The 22,902-nt window shown below is 44.2% G+C and overlaps 1 protein-coding gene across 5 annotated transcripts in view; it reads left to right on the top strand.

The window, feature by feature from the left end:
* The first annotated feature begins 14,612 nt into the window (after positions 1-14,612).
* Positions 14,613-22,902, top strand: part of LOC126981580 (uncharacterized) — a 77,577-nt gene continuing 69,287 nt past the window's right edge. For 2 of the 5 annotated variants that reach the window (XM_050832990.1, XM_050832988.1), the window contains exons 1-2: positions 14,613-14,754; positions 21,941-22,104. In XM_050832990.1, the coding sequence (XP_050688947.1) occupies positions 21,980-22,104 (125 nt within the window). In that variant the 5' untranslated portion in view covers positions 14,613-14,754; positions 21,941-21,979. Of the gene's footprint in view, positions 14,755-21,940; positions 22,105-22,902 lie in introns of those variants that run through there. The other 3 variants (XM_050832989.1, XM_050832993.1, XM_050832991.1) reach the window with 3 other exon arrangements.

The following is a 22,902-nucleotide window of genomic DNA, read 5'->3' as shown; positions in this document are numbered from 1 at the left end:
ATCTACATAAAAAACATATTATAACATATATATATATATATATATATATATATATATATATATATATATATATATATATATATATATATATATATATATAACAGAACATTTTATTAAAAATAATTTTGAAAATTCTATTAATATTCTAGCGATAAACAGCACATACATCAGCTTCTTTTCTCATCATCCGCCAACATAAGTTGTCTAGGTGCGATTGAGATATTCTTTGACTGCAGCCTCTCATTTTTTTTTTCAATATAGGAATCTTAGCATCAAGCCAGGATCTTTCAGTTCCTTGTGTATGTGCTCCGGTGTTAAGATCGACGTAATGCTCCTGATGATTTACGGAAAAATGACGAAAATTGATTTGGTTTAAATTAGAGTGAGCTGGCCAGTCGTCGGAATGGATTATTGAGCCTTCAGTGACTTCCCTCTCAATAATTGGTTGAAGTGTTTTCCTTGTTCGGGACCGGAGCTTCGACACTCTAACCAGACATTCTCTCGAAACCACGAAAGGTGTTTTCCTTGTTCTTGTACATTGTTGAGCCGGGATTTAACTACCTCTCTACCATCTCTACTACCCTCTAGAGACACTCAAGACCATCTAGGGCAGTGGTTCCCAACCTTTTCTATTATGTGGCCCCCGACCAGTATATAATAATCTCCATGGCCCCATTCAGTGTCTGTCATCTTTTCAGACTCAGTTATTGCTAGTTATGAATTGTGTAATGGTGCCAATAGCTATAGGACCAGAACACTATATGGAAAGATTCCAATTTATTGATATGTAAGAGATAATCATCTTTAGGTACTGCAGTGCATTAGAAAAACTGCATAAGAATTGACTTTAAAAGAATCAAAACCATAATTTTCATATTACTTCATGGCCCCCAGGTTGGGAACCACTGATCTAGAGTCTAGACCATCCATCAACCATTTAGATGGCACACCAAAGTAGATTCATGACACGTAGATCGCAATATAAAGTGTAGATCGCATACCAAAGTAGATTCATGACACGTAGATAACAGGCCAAAGTAGCACCTGTGATTAGTTATGGTGGGGAATATGTTTTTTTGGTTGCAATAAGCCAGCACTGAAATAACTAACCTACTAAGAGCCCCCTGCCCTAAATTGTTGCTTGACACTCTTTCTCTGAACATTTTTTTTCTGAAGTGAAACAAATATCAATAACACCATCAGAAGAATATACCAAGTTTCCTCTATCCCTTACTTTAACTAGTGAGTGAAGGATCAACTTTCACTTGTCGCATATAACTAAGATTTTATAATAAGTGTTAAGGAATGCCTATATTGACGATAGAAGTTTATTATTTTTTTTATCTATATTCACCATTGCTAGGACAACTACTTTTAAGAAGATTTCATTCCATAATACCTAATAAGAAGCTGTAACATCACACTCAGTGGCTGAAGTCTGTAGTTTAATAATGAAATCTTACTCCATTTATCAGTTACTGCGTAGTTTATCTTCACCTCAGTTTAGTTTTAGATTACACCTAATATTACTTAGTTGTGAAATGTAAGTGTAGGGTATTTTTCCTTATCAAACCTCGCGCTGCAGCCGTGTGCAGCACAGGACACTGGCATCGTGAGCAGCCCGCGAGGCACGTCCACACACAGTCCATTGACTTTGACGAATGACTGAATGCAGTGATTCATGTCTATAGTGAGGTCTAGGTAGGGCGCAGTCAAGTCAAAGCTAACCCTAGGTGAGGCTAGGAGCGGCCGACACCTGCTTCTTGCCAGTCCCAAGATGGCGCACTCTACTTTTTCCCACCGCGCGCCGCCTCTTCCTAATCCTACCTCCATGGGGAGAACACGTGGCCGGCCTGGGTGTGTCGGTCAGATGAGGTCGCGCTAATCTCTACACCTGGTGTAGGAGTCAGGTCAGCCATTGAATGTTTTTTTTTTTTTTTTTTTTTTTTACGTTGTTGCCTATTGCACCGGTAGGCATCTTCCCAGTGGGGCCTGATGGTCGGCCCAAGGATTCTTCCAGGTGGGGCCTGATGGTCGGCCCAGCCCGTTCTGGCGCAGGCGAGTGTTTATAGTGGCGCCATCTTGTATTGTGTGTGTGTGTGTGTGTGTGTGTGCGCTCACCATACCCACTTTCCCCATTACTCATCACCTGAAACTCATTGTATTGAATTTTGTGTATTTTCAGCCTTATGGCTGCCTACAAATGAATAAACCATTTATTATTATTATTATTATTATTATTATTATTATTATTATTATTATTATTATTATTATTATTATTATTATTATTATTATTCGGTGAAACTTTCTCTGTTGCGCTAGACATATCGAAAGCCTTCGATAGAGTCTGGCACCAGTCTTTGCATTCTAAACTGCCCTCTTTCGGATTCTATCCCTCTCTCTGTTCCTTTATCTTCAGTTTCCTTTCCGGCCGTTCTATCTCTGCAGTGGTAGGCGGTCACTGCTCTTCCCCTAAACCTATCAACAGTGGCGTTCCACAGGGCTCTGTCCTTTCACCCACTCTCTTCCTGTTATTCATCAATGATCTTCTTTCCATAACAAACTGTCCTGTCCATTCATACGCCGACGACTCCACTCTGCATTATTCAACTTCTTTCAATAGAAGACCCTCTCAACAGGAAGTACACGACTCCAGACTGGAGGCTGCAGAACGCTTAACCTCAGACCTTGCTATCATTTCCGATTGGGGCAGAAGGAACCTTGTGTCCTTCAATGCCTCAAAAACTCAATTTCTCCACCTATCAATTCGACACAATCCTCCAAACACCTATCCCCTATTCTTCGACAACACTCAGCTGTCACCGTCTTCAACACTAAACATCCTCGGTCTATCCTTAACTCAAAATCTCAACTGGAAACTTCATATCTCCTCTCTCGCTAAATCAGCTTCCTCGAGGTTGGGCGTTCTGTATCGTCTCCGCCAGTTTTTCTCCCCCGCGCAGTTGCTATCCATATACAGTGGCCTTGTCCGCCCTCGTACGGAGTATGCATCTCACGTGTGGGGGGGCTACACTCACACAGCTCTTCTGGACAGAGTGGGCTCTTCGTCTCATCAGCTCTCCTCCTCCTACTGATAGCCTTCTACCTCTTAAATTCCGCCGCGATGTTGCCTCTCTTTCTATCTTCTATTGATATTTCCACGCTGACTGCTCTTCTGAACTTGCTAACTGCATGCCTTGCACACGACTTTCTACTCATGCTCATCCCTATACTGTCCAAAAGAGTTAACCAGCATCTTCACTCTTTCATCCCTCACGCTGGTAAACTCTGGAACAATCTTCCTTCATCTGTATTTCCTCCTGCCTACGACTTGAACTCTCAAAAGGAGGGAATCAGGACACCTCTCCTCCCGAGGTTGACCTTTCTTTCGGCCGCCTCTTTTGATTCTTTTTTGGGAACAGCGAGTAGCGGGCTTTTTTTTTTATGCCCTTGAGCTGTCTCCTTTGTTGTAAAACACACACACACACACACACACACACACACACACACACATCTGGAAACTATTTGAAGACGCCTGACCTCCATGCGCCTGACAGTCAGCGCCCCCAGGGAACCTGGGGGAAAGGGGACCTGGGGGGGGGGGAAGGGAAAGAGCGACGGTGTCATATCTTGTCTCCGTGCGTGACAGCTCGATTTTGGTGTTCTCGGGTCAATAGGCGCACCTAACAATACCATAGCCGATCCAGGATTCAGGACGTTTCCTAAGTAAAAGAAGGTAATGTTATACTTGTATTTCGTAAAGATTCCTTATAACCAAAAACTAACTAAAATTATGAGTATTCTTTTTCTTGAACACTACATTCAATAAACAACAGAACAATAATATGGAAATATGTATAGCTACCGTTGCCAGATTGTCGTACTCAGAGCATAGTATTTAACGGTTTCTGACGCCTAACTATTGCCAAGAAACATCAGGATCTTACTCTTTTAACGATGACTATAAATTAGTTTCGTTTCTGGAGCCCAAAAGACAGTTTTGGGGCAGGAAGTCGGGAAATATAATCAGCTGAGTATGACAATCTGGCAATAATCTGTGGCCGAGGCAGCAGCAGCAGCCTGCCATATTGCGGGTATCTTACCTAAAATAGCATACTTTTACTGCACAAGCAGGTGATGTCACTTATTGTGACTTCGTGAGCTTTCATATTTATCTATTTATGTATATTTCATGGTGGCAAAACTTAAATTACTAGTTTCATTTTTACTTGGGACACGAATTTGTGACTGCTTATCACAATAGAATTTCACTCTAATAAGTGAATCAGACTCCACAGAAATGTTACCACTGTGTTTGAATGAATACAAAGATAAGTACACACTTTGCTTTAACTCTAGGATGTCTCGTGGATCATTAATAAATAAAAACAAAATATCCGGCTAAGGTACTCTTTAGCCATTATCTTTAATGGCGCCCAAAAGACAGTCCCTCCGCCAAGTTTGTACCCAACATTTGGTAATGTTAGGTGCGCCTATTGGATTCAGCTCATACCAGATTCCTTGATGGGAAAATTAAACGGATGGGAACGCCTCTTTGTTTTCCCTTTTCGTTCCTTGTCCCCTCGACCTCGGCCTTCTCATTTTCCTCCATGGACGTTCATACCAGATTCCTTGGTGGCTAAATTAGACGTATGGGCACGCAAACAACGGCGCCTAATTTTGTTTTCCCTCCCCGTCCCTCTTCCTCGACCTCGGTCTTCCCATCTTCCTCCATGGACTCTATCTCACTTATATTCCTGTTTAGTTCATACCAGATTCCTTGATGGCCAAATTAGACGGATGGGAACTCAAACCGAGGCGCCTCTTGTGTGTGTTTCCCCTCCCCATCCCTCTCCCTCGCCTTCCCCTCCACATCCAACCTTGCCGTACTAAGATACAAAGCGGTACAGGCCAAACGAAGCAGGAAAAAGAAGTGTTCGTGTTTAGCCATTCCCAGATTCTTTGACGGGTGATTTATATGGATTGAAGACTCGAAGCAAAGGCTGTTTCCATCATCTTACGCAGTCCACTTGGCATAAGATCCAGGAACTGGGTATGGAAACACAGCATAATATTAGTGCTGAGTTTCGTTTGTTCTGTGGCATGACTGATGCTCTAGCTTTTTTTGCCCCTTGGGGACGCTGATGAGGGTATGAGCCTGAAAACTGTCATCCCGCAAGATCCACCTGAAGCCGAGGAGTTGCTCAGGTACGTACTTCGATTGTACTTATGTTAGAGGCTCCTTTCGACTAATGCAGCAGCCAGTTGCCATATCCAGTGATGCCCTGATGCCTCTGAGAATGCATCACATTCCATCTATATTTGCCCCTCACCTATGGAAAGTGCATGACGCCACCATGAACCACAATGCCCGTACCAACAACATATGCGAAGGGTGGAATAATAAATGCTTCAACCTCGTTGGTCACTACCATCCTTCAGTCTAGCGACTGCATATGACTTGAATATTTTTGTTTGATTACTTGACTTTCTTTCCAAGCCAAAATTGTGGCTTTTTTTCTGTGGCTTTTTTTCTGTGGCTTTTTTTCCCTGTAACTTTATTACCGGTCACCTCTCTCTCTCTCTCTCTCTCTCTCTCTCTCTCTCTCTCTCTCTCACCGCTCGATCTCACTAAAGTTCTTAATTAGTTTAAACCATTTCTTTGATGGAGGGATTAGACTCGAATGGATCTTCCTCTCCCTTCCTTCTCCTCCTTCCCTTTCTCTCCCACTCTTCCTTCTTCCTCCCCCCCACACAGATTCACCACCTCGCTAGTATTCTTGTTTTTTTCTTGTTAATACGAAATTCTTTAGATGTTCCTTTCCCTCTTCCTCTTTCTCCTCCCTCTTCTTGCCTCTCCCTCCCTTTTCCTCCCTCTCTTCTACCCCCTGACACCGCCTAGCTGGTGCTCCTGTTATTTTTTTCTTATTAATACGAAAGTCTTTGGATATTGCTCTCCCTCTCCCTCCCTCCCTTTCCCTTCCTCTCCCCCAACCCCCATCCGCCTCGTCAATGTTCTTGTTAATTTTTCTTGTTAATACGAAATTCTTTGATGGATGCTCGGACAGGGGCGCCGCTCACCCCCTCCCCTCTCCCTCCCTTCCTCTCTGCTCCTCCCTCCACGCACGACCTCACTTGTGTTCTTATTTTAGACATTCTTTGAAGATTACACTAATTAATAAATGAATGGTGGGCTTGTATAGGGTCTGCTCTCTCTCTCTCTCTCTCTCTCTCTCTCCGCCTTCCCCATCTACAAGACTGTCACTTGTGTTCGGATTTGAAACCTCAAATCACACTCCCTTGAAAATTATCTAAACATGCCAGATGAACACCGCTGAGTGCCGGGGATCGAACCCGTGCCATCTGAGTGCCATTATTCATTTGGGATGTTTTCACTGTGTTAATACAGTTTCTCTAATGTATCTTAATACGTATCCGTCCCATTCGTTATCCTCGTTCTATATTTTTTTTTCTATAGCATAAATGGGTAGACAGCGAGATGTAATGAATAATGAAGGAATAGGTTAGACTGAATAATTTTGCAATAAAAAAAACGGAAAGCAAGAGGATACATGTTCCACTTATAGATTGTCAAAGAAGAGTGGCTAAGACAGAAAAAATAATGTAATTTAAGACGAGAGTTGAGTGGCCACGAGAAAGTCTACGGTCATAATTGGGTTTATTCCATACCGGTAACATAAAACTCATGGAGCTAAATTTTAACGTATACATAGTGGCTGCTTCCCGAACCAAGACCTCGCTGCTGTAGTCTTTTTTTTTTTTTTTTTTACAGCAAAGGAGACAGTTCAAGGGCACACAAAAAGCAAACATTAATAAAAAAAAAAGGCCGCTACTCACTGCTCCTAAAAAGAATCCAAAGAGGTGGCCGAAAGATAGGTCAGTTTCGGGAGGAGAGGTGTCCTGATACCCTCCTCTTGAAAGAGTTTAAGTCGTAGGCAGGAGGAAATACAGATGAAGGAAGATTGTTCCAGAGTTTACCAGCGTGAGGGATGAAAGAGTGAAGATGCTGGTTAACTCTTGCATAAGGGGTTTAGACAGTATAGGGATGAGCATGAGTAGAAAGTCGAGTGCAGCGGGGCCGCGGGAGGGGGGGAGGCATGCAGTTAGCAAGTTCAGAAGAGCAGTCAGCGTGGAAATATCGATAGAAGATAGAAAGAGAGGCAACATTGCGGCGGAATTTAAGAGGTAGAAGACTATCAGTATGAGGAGGAGAGCTGATGAGACGAAGAGCCTTAGCCTCCACTCTGTCCAGAAGAGCTGTGAGTGGAGCCCCCACATGAGATGCATACTCCATACGAGGGCGGACAAGGCCCTGTATATGGACAGCAACTGTGCAGGGGAGAAGAACTGGCGGAGACGGTACAGAACGCCCAGCCTCGAGGAAGCTGATTTAGTAAGAGATGAGATATGAAGTTTCCAGTTGAGATTTTGAGTTAAGGATAGACCGAGAATGTTTAGTGTTGAGGAAGGTGATAGCTGGGTGTTGTCAAATAATAGGGATAGTTGTTTGGTATATTGTGTCGAGTGGATAGGTGGAGAAACTGTTTTTGCGGCGTTGAAGGACACCAGGTTCTTCTTGCCCCAATCGGAAATAATAGTAAGGTCAGAGGCTAAGCGTTCTGCAGTCTCCAGCCTTGAGTCGTTAAGTTCCTGAAGGTGGGTCTTCTATTAAAAGAAGTTGAATAATGCAGAGTGGAATCATCGGCGTAGGAATGGATAGGACAGTTCGTTTTGGAAAGAAGATCATCAATGAACAACAGAAAAGAGTGGGAGATAGGACAGAACCCTGTGGGACGCCACTGTTAATAGATTTAGGGAAGAACAGTGACCGTCTACCACGGCAGAAATAGAACGGTCAGAAAGGAAACTGGAGATAAAGGTACAGAGAAGGATAGAAACCGTAGGAGGGTAGTTTTGAAAGCAAGATTTGTGCCAGACCCTATCAAAAGCTTTTGATATGTCCAGCGCAATAGCAAAGTTTCACCGAAACGGCTAAGAGAGGATGACCAAGAGTCAGTTAAGAAGTAGGAGATCACCAGTAGAACGCCCTTGCGGAACCCATACTGGCGATCAGATAGAAGGTCAGAACTGGAAAGGTGCTTTTGAATCTTCCGGTTAAGGATTGATTCAAAAGTTTTAGATAGACAAGAAAGTAAAGCAATAGGACGGTAGTTTGAGGGATTGGAGCGGTCACCCTCCTTAGGTACAGGCTGTATGAAGGCATACTTCCAGGAAGAAGGAAAGGTAGATGTTGACAGGCAGAGGCGAAAGAGTTTGACCAGGCAGGGTGACAGCACAAGGACAATAGGAGGCACTCCATCAGGTCCATAAGCCTTCTGAGGATTGAGGCCAGAGAGGGCATAGAAAACATCATTTTGAAGAATCTTTATAACAGGCATAAAGGAGTCAGAGGGGGATGAGTAGGAGGAATATGCCCAGAATCGTCCAGAGTGGAGATTTTAGAAAAGTTTGAGGGAAGAGTTCAGCCTTAGAGATAGATGAGACGGCAGTGTTGCCGTCAGGACTGAGAGTGGAGGAAAGATGAAGAAGTGAAGTTGGAGGAGATGTTTTTGGCTAGATGCCAGAAGTCACGGGAAGAGTTAGAGAAAGCAAGGTTTTGACATTTTCTATTAATGAAAGAATTTTTGGTTAGTCGGAGAATAGATTTGGCACGATTTCGGGCAGAAATGTAAAGTTCATAATTAGCATTAGTTTGAAGGCTCTGGTACCTTTTGTGAGCTACCTCTCTATCATTGACAGCACGAGAACAAGCGTGATTAAACCAAGGCTTTTTAGCGTGAGGAGTAGAGAAAGAACGAGGAATGTATGCCTCCATTCCAGAGACAATCACCTCTGTGATGCGCTGAGCACACACAGAGGGGTCTCTATCCTGGAAGCAATAATCATTCCACGGGATCGCAAAAGTACGAGTACATCCTCAGGTCGTCCCACCGAGCTGAAGCAAAATGCCAGAAGCATCGCCTCTTCGGTGGGTCCAGAGGGTGTACAGGAGCGATAGGACAGGATGCAGAAATAAGATTGTGATTGGAGGAGCCCAACGGAGAGAACAGTTTGACAGAATAAGCAGAAGGGTTTGAGGTAAGGAAGAGGTCTAGAATGTTGGGCCGATCTCCAAGACGGTCGGGAATACGTGTAGGGTGCTGGACCAACTGCTCTAGGTCGTTGAGGATAGCAAAGTTGTAGGCTTGTTCACCAGGATGGTCAGTGAAAGAGGATGAAAGCCAAAGCTGGTGGTGAACATTGAAATCTCCTAGGATGGAGATTTCAGCGAAGGGAGAGTGGGTCAAGATGTGCTCCACTTTAGAATTCAAATAGTCAAAGAATTTTACATAGTTGGTAGAGTTAGGTGAGAGATAAACAGCACAGATGTATTTAGTAATAGAATGACAGTGAAGTCTTAACCAGATGGTGGAAAATTCAGAAGAGTCAAGGTCGTGGGCACGAGCAAGTGATGTCGTTGCGCACGTAGGCGCAACATCCAGCTTTGGATTGAAATTTAGGATAGAGATAGTAGGAGGGAACAGAGTAGAGATTGCTGTCAGTAGCCTCAGAAACCTGTGTTTCGGTAAGGAAGAGAAGGTGAGGTTTAGAGGAGGAGAGATGATGTTCCACAGAATGAAAATTAGAGAGAAGACCGCGAATGTTGCAGAAATTGAGAAGAAAGAGGTTCGAGGAGTTATCAAGACACCTCTCGGGTCGGCAGCCAGAAGGGGAGTCCTCCCTGGGGGAATTTGTGGTCCCCCCCCCCAGTCGGGGACTCCGAGGCTTGGTGTATGTGCGCCATTTTGAAATTTTGATTTTGGGAAAAGGTGTATATGTTGTGTGAATGTAGTGTGGTGTGGATAAAGAGAGGATCTGTCTTTAGAGAGCATGCTGAACTACTCTCCGGTGTTGGTGAGACAATAGGGAAACGGTTAGTGAGGACATGGGAAGGGTCTTTGGAGGGCTTCAGCTCCCTTCTCACCTCCCATATATACCTCACCGGGAGTGGCTTGCGCCCGTTCGGTAGGTGTCTTCCTGCCTACTCCAGCAGGGCAGTGGACAGACCTCAGCCTTGCCTCGAGTCTGTGTCAGGGCAGTGGTAGTACTAGTAGTAGTGTTAGTGGTAATAGTAGTAGTAGTAGTAGTAGTAGTAGTAGTAGTAGTAGTAGTAGTAGTGGTAGTAATAGTAGTAGTAGTGTTAGTAGTAGTAGTGTTAGTGGTAGTGGTAGTAGTAGTAGTAGTAGTAGGAGGAGGAGGAATACATAGGAAGAACAGACACCAGAAGACCTATCGGTCTATGGCGAGGGTGTCTGTTTACTACCGCTACTACTAGTAATCTACGTGTGGTAGAACAGGACAGAAAAGATGAAGGCTCCTCCCCACCCACCTTTCCCTCCGGCAACGTGCCGGCAGGAAATAGGTAGAAGAGAACACCATGTACCTTTAAGGAAGAAAGGGACATGGAAATTTTACAGTAAAGAGAGAAATAAGAGGAAATTACTACCCTTAACTTACACTACTGGTAACCTAAGCTGTGGGGGAAAATGACTTCATTACATAAGAACACAAAAACACAAGGAGAATGGAAGAGGACGAGTGGCCTGCACAGGGCAACCTCAGGATCCCCCCTAATGCTCACGATGGGTGAGGTGTAGTTTCAGGGGCACAGGTGGAGGCTTGATCCTCGTTTTACCGGCGGTACTAGGCACGCACCAGTAACCTGTCACCTTACTGCACCCACACCTCACTCTACCTGTCATGCGGACATTAACTGTTGCTTTACTCTATTGCTGACTTTCGTTACTTGCAATCTAGGTTGTGGGGGAGAATTATATGAATATAGGTTGACGTCTTGCTGCAATCTGTCTGAAAACATGCGAAGAAGGGTCAGTATAATCTTATATCCCTGAAGTACTTATCCAATGAAGACTTGAAGCTATTGATACTCTGTGTGCTAACTACTGACGGTGGGAGTCTATTCCAGTGATCGACGACTCTATTATTGAAAAAACTTTTGCGCACCAATGTGTTACATCGGTTTCCCTTTAACTTCATACCGTTGCTGCGTGTTATTGTGTTGGTGTCTCTCTGAAATAGACTATCTGGGTTAATGTTGTCGAATCCATTAAGGATTCTGAACACTTCAATTAAGTCCCCTCTTATCCTTCGCTTTTTTAGGGAAAACATATCTAAACGCCTTAAACGCTCGTCATATGGCAAGTTTCGGAGCGCTGGAATTTGTTTGGTTGCTCGTCGCTGTATCCTTTCTAGCAAAACTTGATCTTTGATATAGTTCGGTGACCAGAACTGAACGGCGTATTCTAGGTGTGGTCTTACAAATGCTAAATATAATCTCTTCATAAGTTCGGGTGATTTATAATCAAAGTTTCTTAAGATTAATCCTAACATCATATTGGCTTTTTTACTCGCTGCAGAACATTGATCACTCATTTTAAGAGTGTTACTGATAATGACACCAAGATCTTTTTCTTGTTTTACTTCGCTGAGCTCATGTCCTTGAATCTGATATTTAAAGTTAGGATTTTTTTCACCTATGTGCATTACTTTACATTTATCAACGTTAAAACTCATTTGTCATTTTTCACTCCAGTCGGCAAGTCTTATTAAGTCTGATTGAATGTTTTCGCAACTTTGACTGTTCATTACCGAACCTCTTAATTTGGTGTCGTCGGCGAATTTGGCTACTTTTGATAGAATATCTGTTTCTAAGTCGTCCACGTAAATTATGAACAGTGTTGGCCCCAGGACCGAACCTTGGGGCACGCCACTGGTGACGGGTTGCCAATCCGATACTTCACCATTAAGAACTACACGTTGTTCTCTGTCGGTTAGCCCGTCATGAATTCGCGCACATAGATGGTCGTTAATACCGTGGGAACGCAGTTTGGAAATAAACCTAACGTGAGGAACTTTATCAAACGCTTTCTGAAAATCTAGGTAAATTACGTCATATGGGCTTCGGGCGTCCCAACATGTATAAACATCGTTGAAAAAAGTTAATAGGTTGGTAAGGCAAGACCGATTACTACGAAATCCGTGCTGACTATCAGTTATCAAATCATTTGTTTCAAGGAAAGTGATCATTTTATCCCTGATCATTTTTTCGAATAGTTTAATTAGGACAGACGTAAGGCTGATAGGACGATAATTACTGGCTTGTTTTTTATCTCCTTTTCTAAAGATCGGGGTAATATTGGCCTTTTTCCACTCGAGAGGCACACTGGCCTGTGCTAATGACTTGTTGAATATTAATGTTATGGGTAATTCTAGCTGTTGACTACATTCTCTCAACATGCGAGGAGATAAATTGTCGGGGCCCGGAGATTTATTTAGATCTATTTTCTGCAGGTACGCACGCACTTCGCTGATATCAATGTCGGTCAATGCAAGCTTATGTTCTTCAGGGCCTTGAAAAATTTTCTTCGGGGCTGGAATCGATGTTATGTTCTCTTTTGTAAATACGCTACTAAAGGTTGAATTTAGGACCAACGCCATGGATTTAGGACCGACGCCATGTATTTAGGACCGACGCCATGAATTTAGGACCGACGCCATGCAAGGAGGAGAAGCAGAACGAGGACGAGGAGGGCAGAAGTGGTTGATTTGGCAGCATTTTGCAGGTGATATAATGTAATTTTTATGCACCAAAGCCATCGAGTATATCATGAGTCATTATTCAGGGAGTGGCCAGTGGAAAGTTACCGCGGAAGTCCCCGCCATTTTGACTGAGAGAGCGGGAAGAAACACATGAAGGCGGGAACGCGCGCTATTTCAAATCATTTCGTTAATACTGCCAACGCTGAGCTATGTGTGGGCTGCATGACCCACTATGACCAATCACATCTCTCATAGGGTAAGCAAAAGCCAGATAAACGTGCTCTTAAGTTTATTGAAAACAACAAAGAAACTCGCTGGAAATTAAGAATAATTAATTAACACCAAGCACACAGCAACCTAGTAGCTATGCTAAAACATCCTAGGAATTAGATTACTTAGCTGCACCTGGTCTTCCTCGTGGTCCGTGCCTGGAGTCCTTTTGTCCTCTTTTCGTTCCTCTCACTGCAACGTGCCGTGCCCTCCTTCCTCCCACGGGCTTCCCTTGACCTGAGTATACAATCACTCTGGAATTGTGGATACTACAGACAGGAAAACCCCACAATGGAGAACGTATTGTGGGAGGACGGCGGGAGGTGACGTCCGCTCGCGTCGAAGTCTGGGCACTGGGGCAGGAGATGACTTGGAAGATGGCGGCCGTCCCACACTGCTCAGGCCGGGTTCCGCGGTCAAGATGCCAGCTCTCGCCATACGGCATCTCGTTTTCTGTGCAACACTTACGCTAAAAACGCCCTAACGGCTATGGATTGTTATTTATTAATAACCTAACGCATGCAATTGGTCATAGTGGGTCATGCAGCCCACACATAGCTCAGCGTTGGCAGTATTAACGAAATGATTTGAAATAGCGCGCGTTCCCGCCTTCATGTGTTTCTTCCCGCTCTCTCAATCAAAATGGAGGGGACTTCCGCGGTAGCTTTCCACTGGCCACTCCCTGAATAATGACTCATGACAGAGCACAAGTGTTTTTTGCCGGCGTTTAGAAGGTAATAAAGTATCTTCTTAAATACCAAAGCAATCATATGTAAGTGCTTGGTTGGGTAGTGTTTTGTAGGTTATTACCGATTTTATATACCAAAGCAATAAAATTTAATAATGTAAACAAACTTAAGTCTTGATGAAAAGCGTAACACGAGTATCGACGAAGAATTTATAATTTGCATTTTAAAGGTTTCTGATTCTGCTCTCAAAAAATCCAATCGCCTATTAAAGGGTGTCGCGTGTCTCCGTGGGCGTGCTGGCGGCGTCCGATGCGCTTCTGTTTACCATGTCGAGGAAATTAGTTTTTTCTTTTTTTCACTTGTCCATATTTTCAAAGTAATCAAGGACGTTAAGAGGACCTTCAGGGGAGTCTGTGGCATAGCATGATCGATACTACAGGAGGAGGAGGAGGAGGAGGACGAAGACGTGGGTGGCGGGTGTACGATCTCTCTCTCTCTCTCTCTCTCTCTCTCTCTCTCTCGTTAACATAGCTACCGCCTGTCTTTTTTCCTTTTCCGTATTCCCAACTCATCTTTAATAATAACCATTCCATCAGTGACTAGCTATTGTCCTCTCCCACTCGATACCATTCATTCCTTTCTTTCCTTGATTCATTCTCTCCTTCCTTTCTTCCGCCCCTCTTTCCTTCCCTTCCCTTCCTCATTTCGTCCTTCCTCTCTTTCTTTCTTCCATCCTTCCTTTCTTTCTTCCGCCTCTCTTTCATTCCTTCCTTTCATTTAATTCTTCTCTCCTATGTTCTTATTACGTCAAATTCCATCACTGCACCTGACATTAGTATATTTTTTCCATCTTATTTTCAATCAGCGTCCCTTCCTGTCTCTTTACCTCCTCTCTTTCCCCGTCCTCTACCTCAGCATCCCTTAACCTGCCCCCACTCTCCTAGCCACTCACTGCCTCCTCCTCCTCCTCTTCCTCCTCCTCCTCCTCCTCTTCCCCTCACTCAGCGGCCTGCCTCCCCTCAGTTGGACTCAAGCGGTGGCCTTGCCTACACACACGTATATTCCGGCCCTCGGTGCACTGCCGCGGGGGTCTGCTTATGTGCTAGTCCCCGCAGCCCCTTCTATCGAACACCTGCACCCACGGCTTCAATAGGTAAGGAGCCGCAAAGCCCCATACTCACTTAGGCTCCTCTCTCTCCCTCCTCTGCTCTCCTCTTTCTCCTTCAATCATTTATTTTCCCCTCGTACTCCTCTCTCTCTCTCTCTCTCTCTCTCTCTCTCTCTCTCTCTCTCTCTCTCTCTCTCTCTCTCTCTCTCTCACACACACACACACACACACACACACACACACACACACACACACACACACATTATGGTTTATTATATATTTAAAAAAACGAAGAATAAACACACACAGGTGAAAAATGCCCAAAAGGCCATTAACCTCACTCTACCTTGTGCCCTTAATCAGTACCTTCATCACAGGTGTTTTACGTTAATTAATTGGACGAGAGGAAGAGTGTATAAAAGGTGGGTGTGGCTTCAACAGGTGACAAGGGAGGGAGGGAGAGCCAGGTCATAATATACCTGCATTAGAAGAGAGGGAGAGAGGGAAACAAGGGAGGAAGGGAAGGAGGGAAGGCTTGTGGTGGTGGCGGTAAAGGAGAAGGAAGAGGAGGAGGAGGAGGTGAAGGAGGAGGAAGGGAAGCAAAACGGAGCAGTGATAATGGGGGTTCTATCGTTATCTGAGAGGTAGAAGATGGTGATTGTGTTCATTTTACGTGCGTGTTATATTGACTATAGATGACATTATTGAATTTAATGGTGATAATGATGATGGTGATGATGGTGGTGGTGATGATGGTGATAATGGGAGTGGTAGTGGTGGTGATGATAATGGTAGCCAAAGTGGTGATGGTGCTGATAATGTATGGAGAGGTAATGACGTTGGTGGTGATGATGATGATGATGATGGTGATAATGGTGGCGGTGGTGGTGATTGTGTTGTTAGAGGTAGTGAAGGTGATGATGATGATGATGATGGTGATGATAGTGGTGGTAATGGTAATGACGATGATGGTGGCCGTGGTGATGATGATTCTGATGGTGGTGGTGATGGTGATGATAGTGGCGGTGGTGGTGATTATTGTAATGTTAGAGGTAGTGAAGGTGATGATAATGATGATGATGGCGATGATAGTGGTGGTAATGGTAATGACGATGGTGATGATGATTCTGATGGTGGTGGTGATGGTGATGACATTGGTGATGATGATTAATCTAATAAAAGGAATCCCGTTGTGTGTTTTGTCAACTATTTATTTTGAAGTAAAACAATAAAAGGATGAACACACACACACACACACACACACACACACACACACACACGCAACACTCGATGAGAGAGAGAGAGAGAGAGAGAGAGAGAGAGAGAAACTACCATGGTTACAGCTTAGCAACCAGCCAATCTCACTTTCCACTCCTCTCTCTCTCTCTCTCTCTCTCTCTCTCTCTCTCTCTCTCTCTCTCTCTCTCAGCGGGGGAGGAAATATAAAAAAAAGTAATAGCGGGAAATCGAGAGCAACGCAGGAATAGTCTACACATTACATATCATTCTTTTTTTAGCATTATCATAACTGTATACCTTAAGATCAGTACATTTACTCTACTTACCCCTCTTAGGGAAAACGCTATAGATACTTTTTTTGTCACGCCTCATGTACCTTCGTATTGCTGACTATGATGCGAACGGATCCTAAATATTAAGCAACATACACCACTTAAGTTTGCTCGAAGATCTACCTGAAAATATGAATCCAGGTGAAGGGATTAGCATGAAAGAAAACGAGAGATCTCCTGGGAATACGTAGTACTGGCGAAATCTGGAGAAGCTAACTGAGGGCCATATTCCTAAGTCTGTATTTTTAAACGTATCGGCCCCTCAGTTCGCCTGTTTGAACCCCTTGACTGCGGATTTCCTACCAGAAGACATCACCAACCTACAGGAATCGAACAAAAAGTGGCTGCTACAATTCAATGAAGAAAAATGTAAAGTCCTGCATCTTGGGAGGGGATATCCAGCACACCAATACCACATGGGAAACACTCTACTATCCACCACAGAGGCTGAGAAAGACCTGGGACTATATGTAACCAGGCTACCAGTGAAGGCCAAATCCATGCCAGTCTCAACGGACGGGTGAAAAGCCTCTTGTGGAAGTTGGTGGAATTATCATTGGCTGTTTTGTGATCCTAGTGATAGTTGTACACGGCCTCTGCACCTTGAAATGGAAAAGTCAGCCATGAAAACCCGGTTAGCCTTCTCTGTGGTCTCAGGAAAAAGTACTTGATGGAGTTCGATGCGTTAAACATTTCGAAGCCCAAAAAACGCACACATTTGACAAGGCTTTCGTAGGAGTTTTGGGCATTTGCAAAGGCAGTTTTATGACTCCTTTGGTCGTCTTATCATTCTTTTGTTCCATGAGCCTACAAAAAGCACTCATTAGAACGCGATTGATCTCCTTTTCGGCCTTTGGAAATAGTTGATGTGAGAGGCGGCAGCGTCTGAGAATACCGAGCTTAGTAAAACCGTATTCTCAGACGCTTTCGGTTCTCACAACAAGATTTCCAAAGTCCACAAAGGAGATAAGTTGGGTTCCCATGAGTGTCTTTCACATCCATGGTGCAGATGTAATGTCATGCTATCACGAGGCTCTTAACCCCGTCCGCTGCGATTGGCACGGATTTGGCCTTCACTGGTAGCCCGGTAACATATACTCCCATGTCTTTCTCTGGCTCTTTGGTGGATAGTGGAGTATTTCCCATGTGGTATTGGTGTGCTGGATATCCCCTCCCAAGGTGCAGGACTTTACATTTTTCTTCATTGAATTGTAGCAGCCAAATTTTTGTTCCATTCCTGTAGCTTGGCGAGGTCTAACTGTAGGAAATCCACAGTCAAGGGGTTAAAACTATTCATGGAAATACCCACAACTTCTCCCAGAGTCTTATCAAATGTGGGTGGGTGTATTTAGATACATTACACGTCTTTAACAAGTGAATGGGTCGTAGGAAAAATATAATAGTAATTTAATGGTTGTATGATGCAGGTGATTTAATTTGATGTATAATTTCTAAATGACTATGCTCTCTCTCTCTCTCTCTCTCTCTCTCTCTCTCTTTATTTAAACTGACGAATCTATAGTACACAACATATTTGTATTTTGCCGACGACACTTTATGCGATCGTTCGAGTAGCATATGTTTCTCTGTGCACTTTTCAGGGCTTAAAATGTCACTTTTTCTTGTGCATTATTTCAAAAGCCCTTTACACTTGTTCACTGTGTATTTAGCATCACTAGTGGTGTGGGGCATGTTCTTCGCCACCTGTGAGCAGCCGCTTTTACCTGTTGGGTGGACATTTCCCTCACTGTTGGCCCTGCTGCAGTTCTCTCTCTCAGGGGACTCAATAGCAGTAGTTTAATATAATAGAGGACTTACGCAATACGTTTCTCCGGCACACTAAACCACTTGCTAAGAACCGAAACCAGAGACTCAATGAATGTGTCTGTGTGCTCCCTCACCTCCTCCTGTCTTCACTTTATGACTCTCTCTCTCTCTCTCTCTCTCTCTCTCAAGAGCGTATGGAGGAAATAAACAATAATAATAATAATGACAGAAGTAAATGAGAGATAATTATAACAACGGTGTAAAAAATAATAACAATGATGAAAATAATTACTGTAATGAAATGTCAAGGGCGAGAATGCAAGGAAGAGAAACACTATAGCTCGATTGAAAGGAGAGAGAGAGAGAGAGAGAGAGAGAGAGAGAGAGAGAGAGAGAGAGAGAGAGAGAGAGAGAGAGAGAGAGAGAGAGAGAGAGAGAGAGAGAGAGAGAGAGAGAAGAGAATAGAATTTACATAGAAAATCAGACCACACAGACCCCATGGTCCAGACTTGGTGGTCTGTCCTTAAACCTAAGTGATTTTACATTAATCAGAAGACTCCAAAACGTTGCATTTCTACTCTAGTTGATATTAAGTTGAAGGAAGTGACGGTCGAGCTTATTTTTGAAGGAGTCAATCGTGTTACACTGGACCACTGATGGTGGAAGCTTATTCCATTCTCGCACTATAACGTTGGTGAAGAAAAATTTGGTGCAGTCTGAATTTACTTGTCTACATCTGAGTTTTACGCCATAGTTCCTCGTGCGCAAAGTGTCATCGATCATAAACAATGTTGATCTGTCTACATTCGTGAAACCATTAAGTATTTTAAAACATTCGATCAGTTTTCCTCGGAGGCGACGTTTCTCAAGAGAGAACATGTTAAGGGTAGAAAGCCTTTCTTCGTAGGATTTGTTGCGCAAGGAAGGGATCATTTTCGTTGCCCGACGCTGAACACCTTCTAATTTAGCAATATCCTTTGCATGGTGGGGAGACCAAAACTGTACCGCATATTCCAAGTGGGGTCTGACTAAACTGTTGTAGAGCGGGAGTATTACATCTTTATTCTTGAATACAAAGTTTCTTTTAATGAAGCCCAACATTCTGTTCGCTTTATTTGCTGCATCGATGCGTTGCTGTGAGAATTTGAGGTTTGACGCGATTTTGACCCCCAAGTCCTTGACGCATTGAACGCTTTTGAGTTTAACGCCGCGCATTTCGTATTCGAACTTCTTATTCCTCGTTCCAATTTGAAGGACCTGGCACTTGTCTACGTTAAAGGGCATCTCCCATCTATCCGACCAAGCTGAAATTTTGTGCAAATCCTCTTGGAGGCTTTGCCTGTCTTCGTCAGTGAGAACCGAGTTACCAATCTTTGTGTCGTCTGCAAATTTACTAATGCGGTTATTGAGCCCAACATCCACGTCGTTGATGTATATAATGAAGAGCACTGGGCCAAGGACCGAGCCCTGAGGGACGCCACTAGTGACAGGCGCCCACTCTGAGTTAAATCCGTCAATCACTACTCTTTGTTGTCTGTTGCTCAACCAATTCGCGATCCATTGGTTTACTTGACCGTCAATACCTATTAATTTGTAAAGTAAAGTAAGAGAGAGAGAGAGAGAGAGAGAGAGAGAGAGAGAGAGAGAGAGAGAGAGAGAGAGAGAGAGACTGTATCCTTGTCCTTATCTCCATCTTTCTTCCTCCTCATCTTTCCTCCTCCTCTTCCTGCTGCTTGTTCCTCATACCTCTTATCCTGTTCTTGCTCATCTTGTTCCTCCTCCTTCTCCTTCTCGTCCTCCTCCTCTTTTTTTTTTTTATTTAAACATGTTCAGTACATTAGTACATGGCAGTATTATTTTTCTATGCTAAAGTTCCCCCGACCGTTGGGGAGCTATTTAAAAGCTTCTGCCGGGGTTACAATTATATACATGTTTACGGTGGGTGTAGGAGTGGGACGCAACCTTCATCTGCTGAGTGGACAGTTTCTTTTTCTTTTTCTTTTTCTTTTTCTTTTTCTTTTTCTTCTTCTTCTTCTTCTTTTCCTTTTTCTCCTTTTTCTTCATTTTCTTCTTCTTCCTTCTCCTCCTCCTCCCAGCGACTGTCATGCTGATCACCGCTCTACAGCAGGCAACCTCGTAATGAGCTAATAGGCTTTCTGTTGCCTGTCATTCCATGTTTCCTTCTCCTCCTCCTCCTCCTTGTCACAAACAGCCTCGTAAGGACCATCAGGTCTGCTGTTGTTTGTTCTTCCTTTGTGTGTCCTTGTGTTCCTCCTCCTCCTCCTGCACACCAGCCATTGAGGGAGTTAGGAACAAAAGGAAGTACTGAGGCGAATAAGAGGCCGCTTGTGGGCTTCTGAGGAGGGAGTGTTGAAGAGAGGAGGAGGAGGAGGAGGAGGAGGAGGAGAAGAAGAAAAAAGGCGAAGTACAGGTGTTTTGTTTTGAGTTGTTACTTGTTTGTTGTGCTCTCTCTCTCTCTCTCTCTCTCTCTCTCTCTCTCTCTCTCTCTCTCTCTCTCTCTCTCTCTCTCTCTCTCTCTCTCTCTCTCTCTCTCTCTCTCTCTCTCTCTGTGTGTGTGTGTGTGTGTGTGTGTGTGTGTGTGTGTGTGTGTGTCGCTGCCAGATATGTAGTGCGCATTGGAGTTGTTTTTTTACGCGTTAATATTATTTTTTTTGTTTTATTTATTTTATTTTATTTCATATATTTAATTTTAATTTATTCACTATTATTATTTTCAGCGTGTCAGTTGAGTCTTTTTCGTGTCTCTTGTTTTTCTCTAGTTCCTATATTGCTTTATCAGTCTCGCGATAAGGATAGTTCTTAAAATTCAATGTCATCGTTCTTTTGCATTACTTAATTTCACGAGTGGCGGCTTGCAAGTGTTGGTTCTCACGATAATGTGTCAGACTTGCAACGCATGCTGAGTGCAGTTTACCGGCCGTGGGTCAGTAGCAGGTGCTCTTAGTAACAGATTGCATATTAAATGGAATGTATTATGTAGCGCGGGGGCTTTAATGGGGCGGGTGCAGCGTTAAGGCCAGCTGTGTTCATTCATTAGCATCAACACCACATCACCTACCAGACAACTTGATCAAATCGCTTTAACTCACTAACACATCAGACGCCAAACAGGTCTTGATTCTGACTTCATGACTTCATGGAGATATTAATGACAAGCAATGTAATCTATCACTCAGACAACGAGAACAATTAACCAACCTTATCCCTGAAAGTGGCGTTAATGACAGCTTAATGAACTCAGCTTAACATACTAAGATATCGGATCCCAAACAGATGTAAGAGAGAACTTAGAGATTGTTCCTGGGTTACATTTATGACATATATGATAACTAATGTAATTTTTTTTATCTGAGACGATGTGTGCAACCAACCTTATCCTTGGAAGGCAATCGAATAATTTATCATCATCATCATCATCATCTAGATAGTTCACGGGTTGCATTTATTATAACTATGGTAATTGATCTCTCAGACAACGTGTTCAACCAACCTTATCCTTGGAGGCTGTATTACGGAAGCCTGGAAAACTTACACTCATCATCACCATCATATTATCACCATTCTTCTTTCCTCCTCATTGTCTTCCTCTTCATCCATTTAAGATTCAACACCAACCCCTACTTTTTTCCCTCTTCCTTGCACTACACTGTCCTCCCCATGGAGGTAGAATTCTACCTCCATGGTCCTCCCCTACTCTATTGTCATTGTCCGGCTCTTCTTTCGACCTTCTCCTCCTCCTCCTCCTCCTCATCATCATCATCAGGAAACGTGTATAACCAACCTTACGAGTAGTACATAAGTGTCACCGCTAACCGTTCAAACTCACCCTCCCTACATACCCTCAGTCACTCACGCCTATGTCCCTCGCGCAGCGCAGGAGGAGGTGGGCGTGTCCTGCGGGCGGTGACGTCATGTGCTCGGAGGCGCGGCCGGAGCCCCAGCGGCCGAAAATAGAGCTTGTGCGAGTGTCGAGCTCCGAGAGGGCCAAGATCCCAGTCAACCCCGTGCAGCTCAACCTCGCCTACCGCCACATCAGGTGAGTGGGCGCGGCGGGCGAGGCGGACCGGGGAGGGGGTAGGTTACGACGGGTAGGGAGGAGGTTTTGGCTGGGTAGGGGAGAGTGAGGTGGTGTGTGGTGGTGGGGGAAGGATGGGTGGGAAGGAGACTGGCTTTGTTGAGAGTGAGATAGGGTGTGGTAGGGTCACGGTGGGTTGGAAGGGGGTTTTGACTGGGTTGGGGCGTTAGAGAGAATGAGCTCGGGTGCAGTAGGGCTATGGAGAGTTGGGAAGAGACTGGCTGGGTTAGGGAGATTTAGTTAGGGTGTGGTAGGGTTATGGTGGGCGGGGAGGAGATTTTTGGTGAGTCAAAGCATTGGGGAGAGTGAGATTGCGCATAGTGATAGCGATATTAGAAGTGTAGTGGTAGATGGTTGACAGGAGGGGTGTCTAAAGATTTGGTAAAGAGGACAGAGTTGGGAGAGGCGTTGGGGCTGTGTGGGAGTATAGGAAGGAAGGGTAGGGCGTTATGGGTAGGAGGAAAAGAAGGGGACAGGACGAGGTTGGGTAGAATGGTGGCAAGTTGAAGTGGGAAGAAAGGGTGGGAATAGGAAATGGTAGGGCTGTGATGGGTGGGGAGGGAAGGATAGCTGGGTTGGCGAAGGTAAAGGTAGAAGGAGAAAAGGGTGAGGATGAGAAATATAAGGGTGTAGGAAGGTTAGGAAGGGTGGCTAAGTTGGGGAGGGGAGTAAAAGGTAGGAAGAGTAAAGGGTGAGGATAAAGGATGGGAGGGTTCAGGAAGGGTTGGGATGGGGACAGGGACGAGGGCGGGGCACTGG

Source organism: Eriocheir sinensis, chromosome 48, assembly GCF_024679095.1.
Source record: "Eriocheir sinensis breed Jianghai 21 chromosome 48, ASM2467909v1, whole genome shotgun sequence".
NCBI lineage: Eukaryota > Metazoa > Arthropoda > Malacostraca > Decapoda > Varunidae > Eriocheir > Eriocheir sinensis.
Note: the sequence above shows the minus strand (reverse complement) of the source record. Positions and strands in the feature narration are given on the sequence as shown.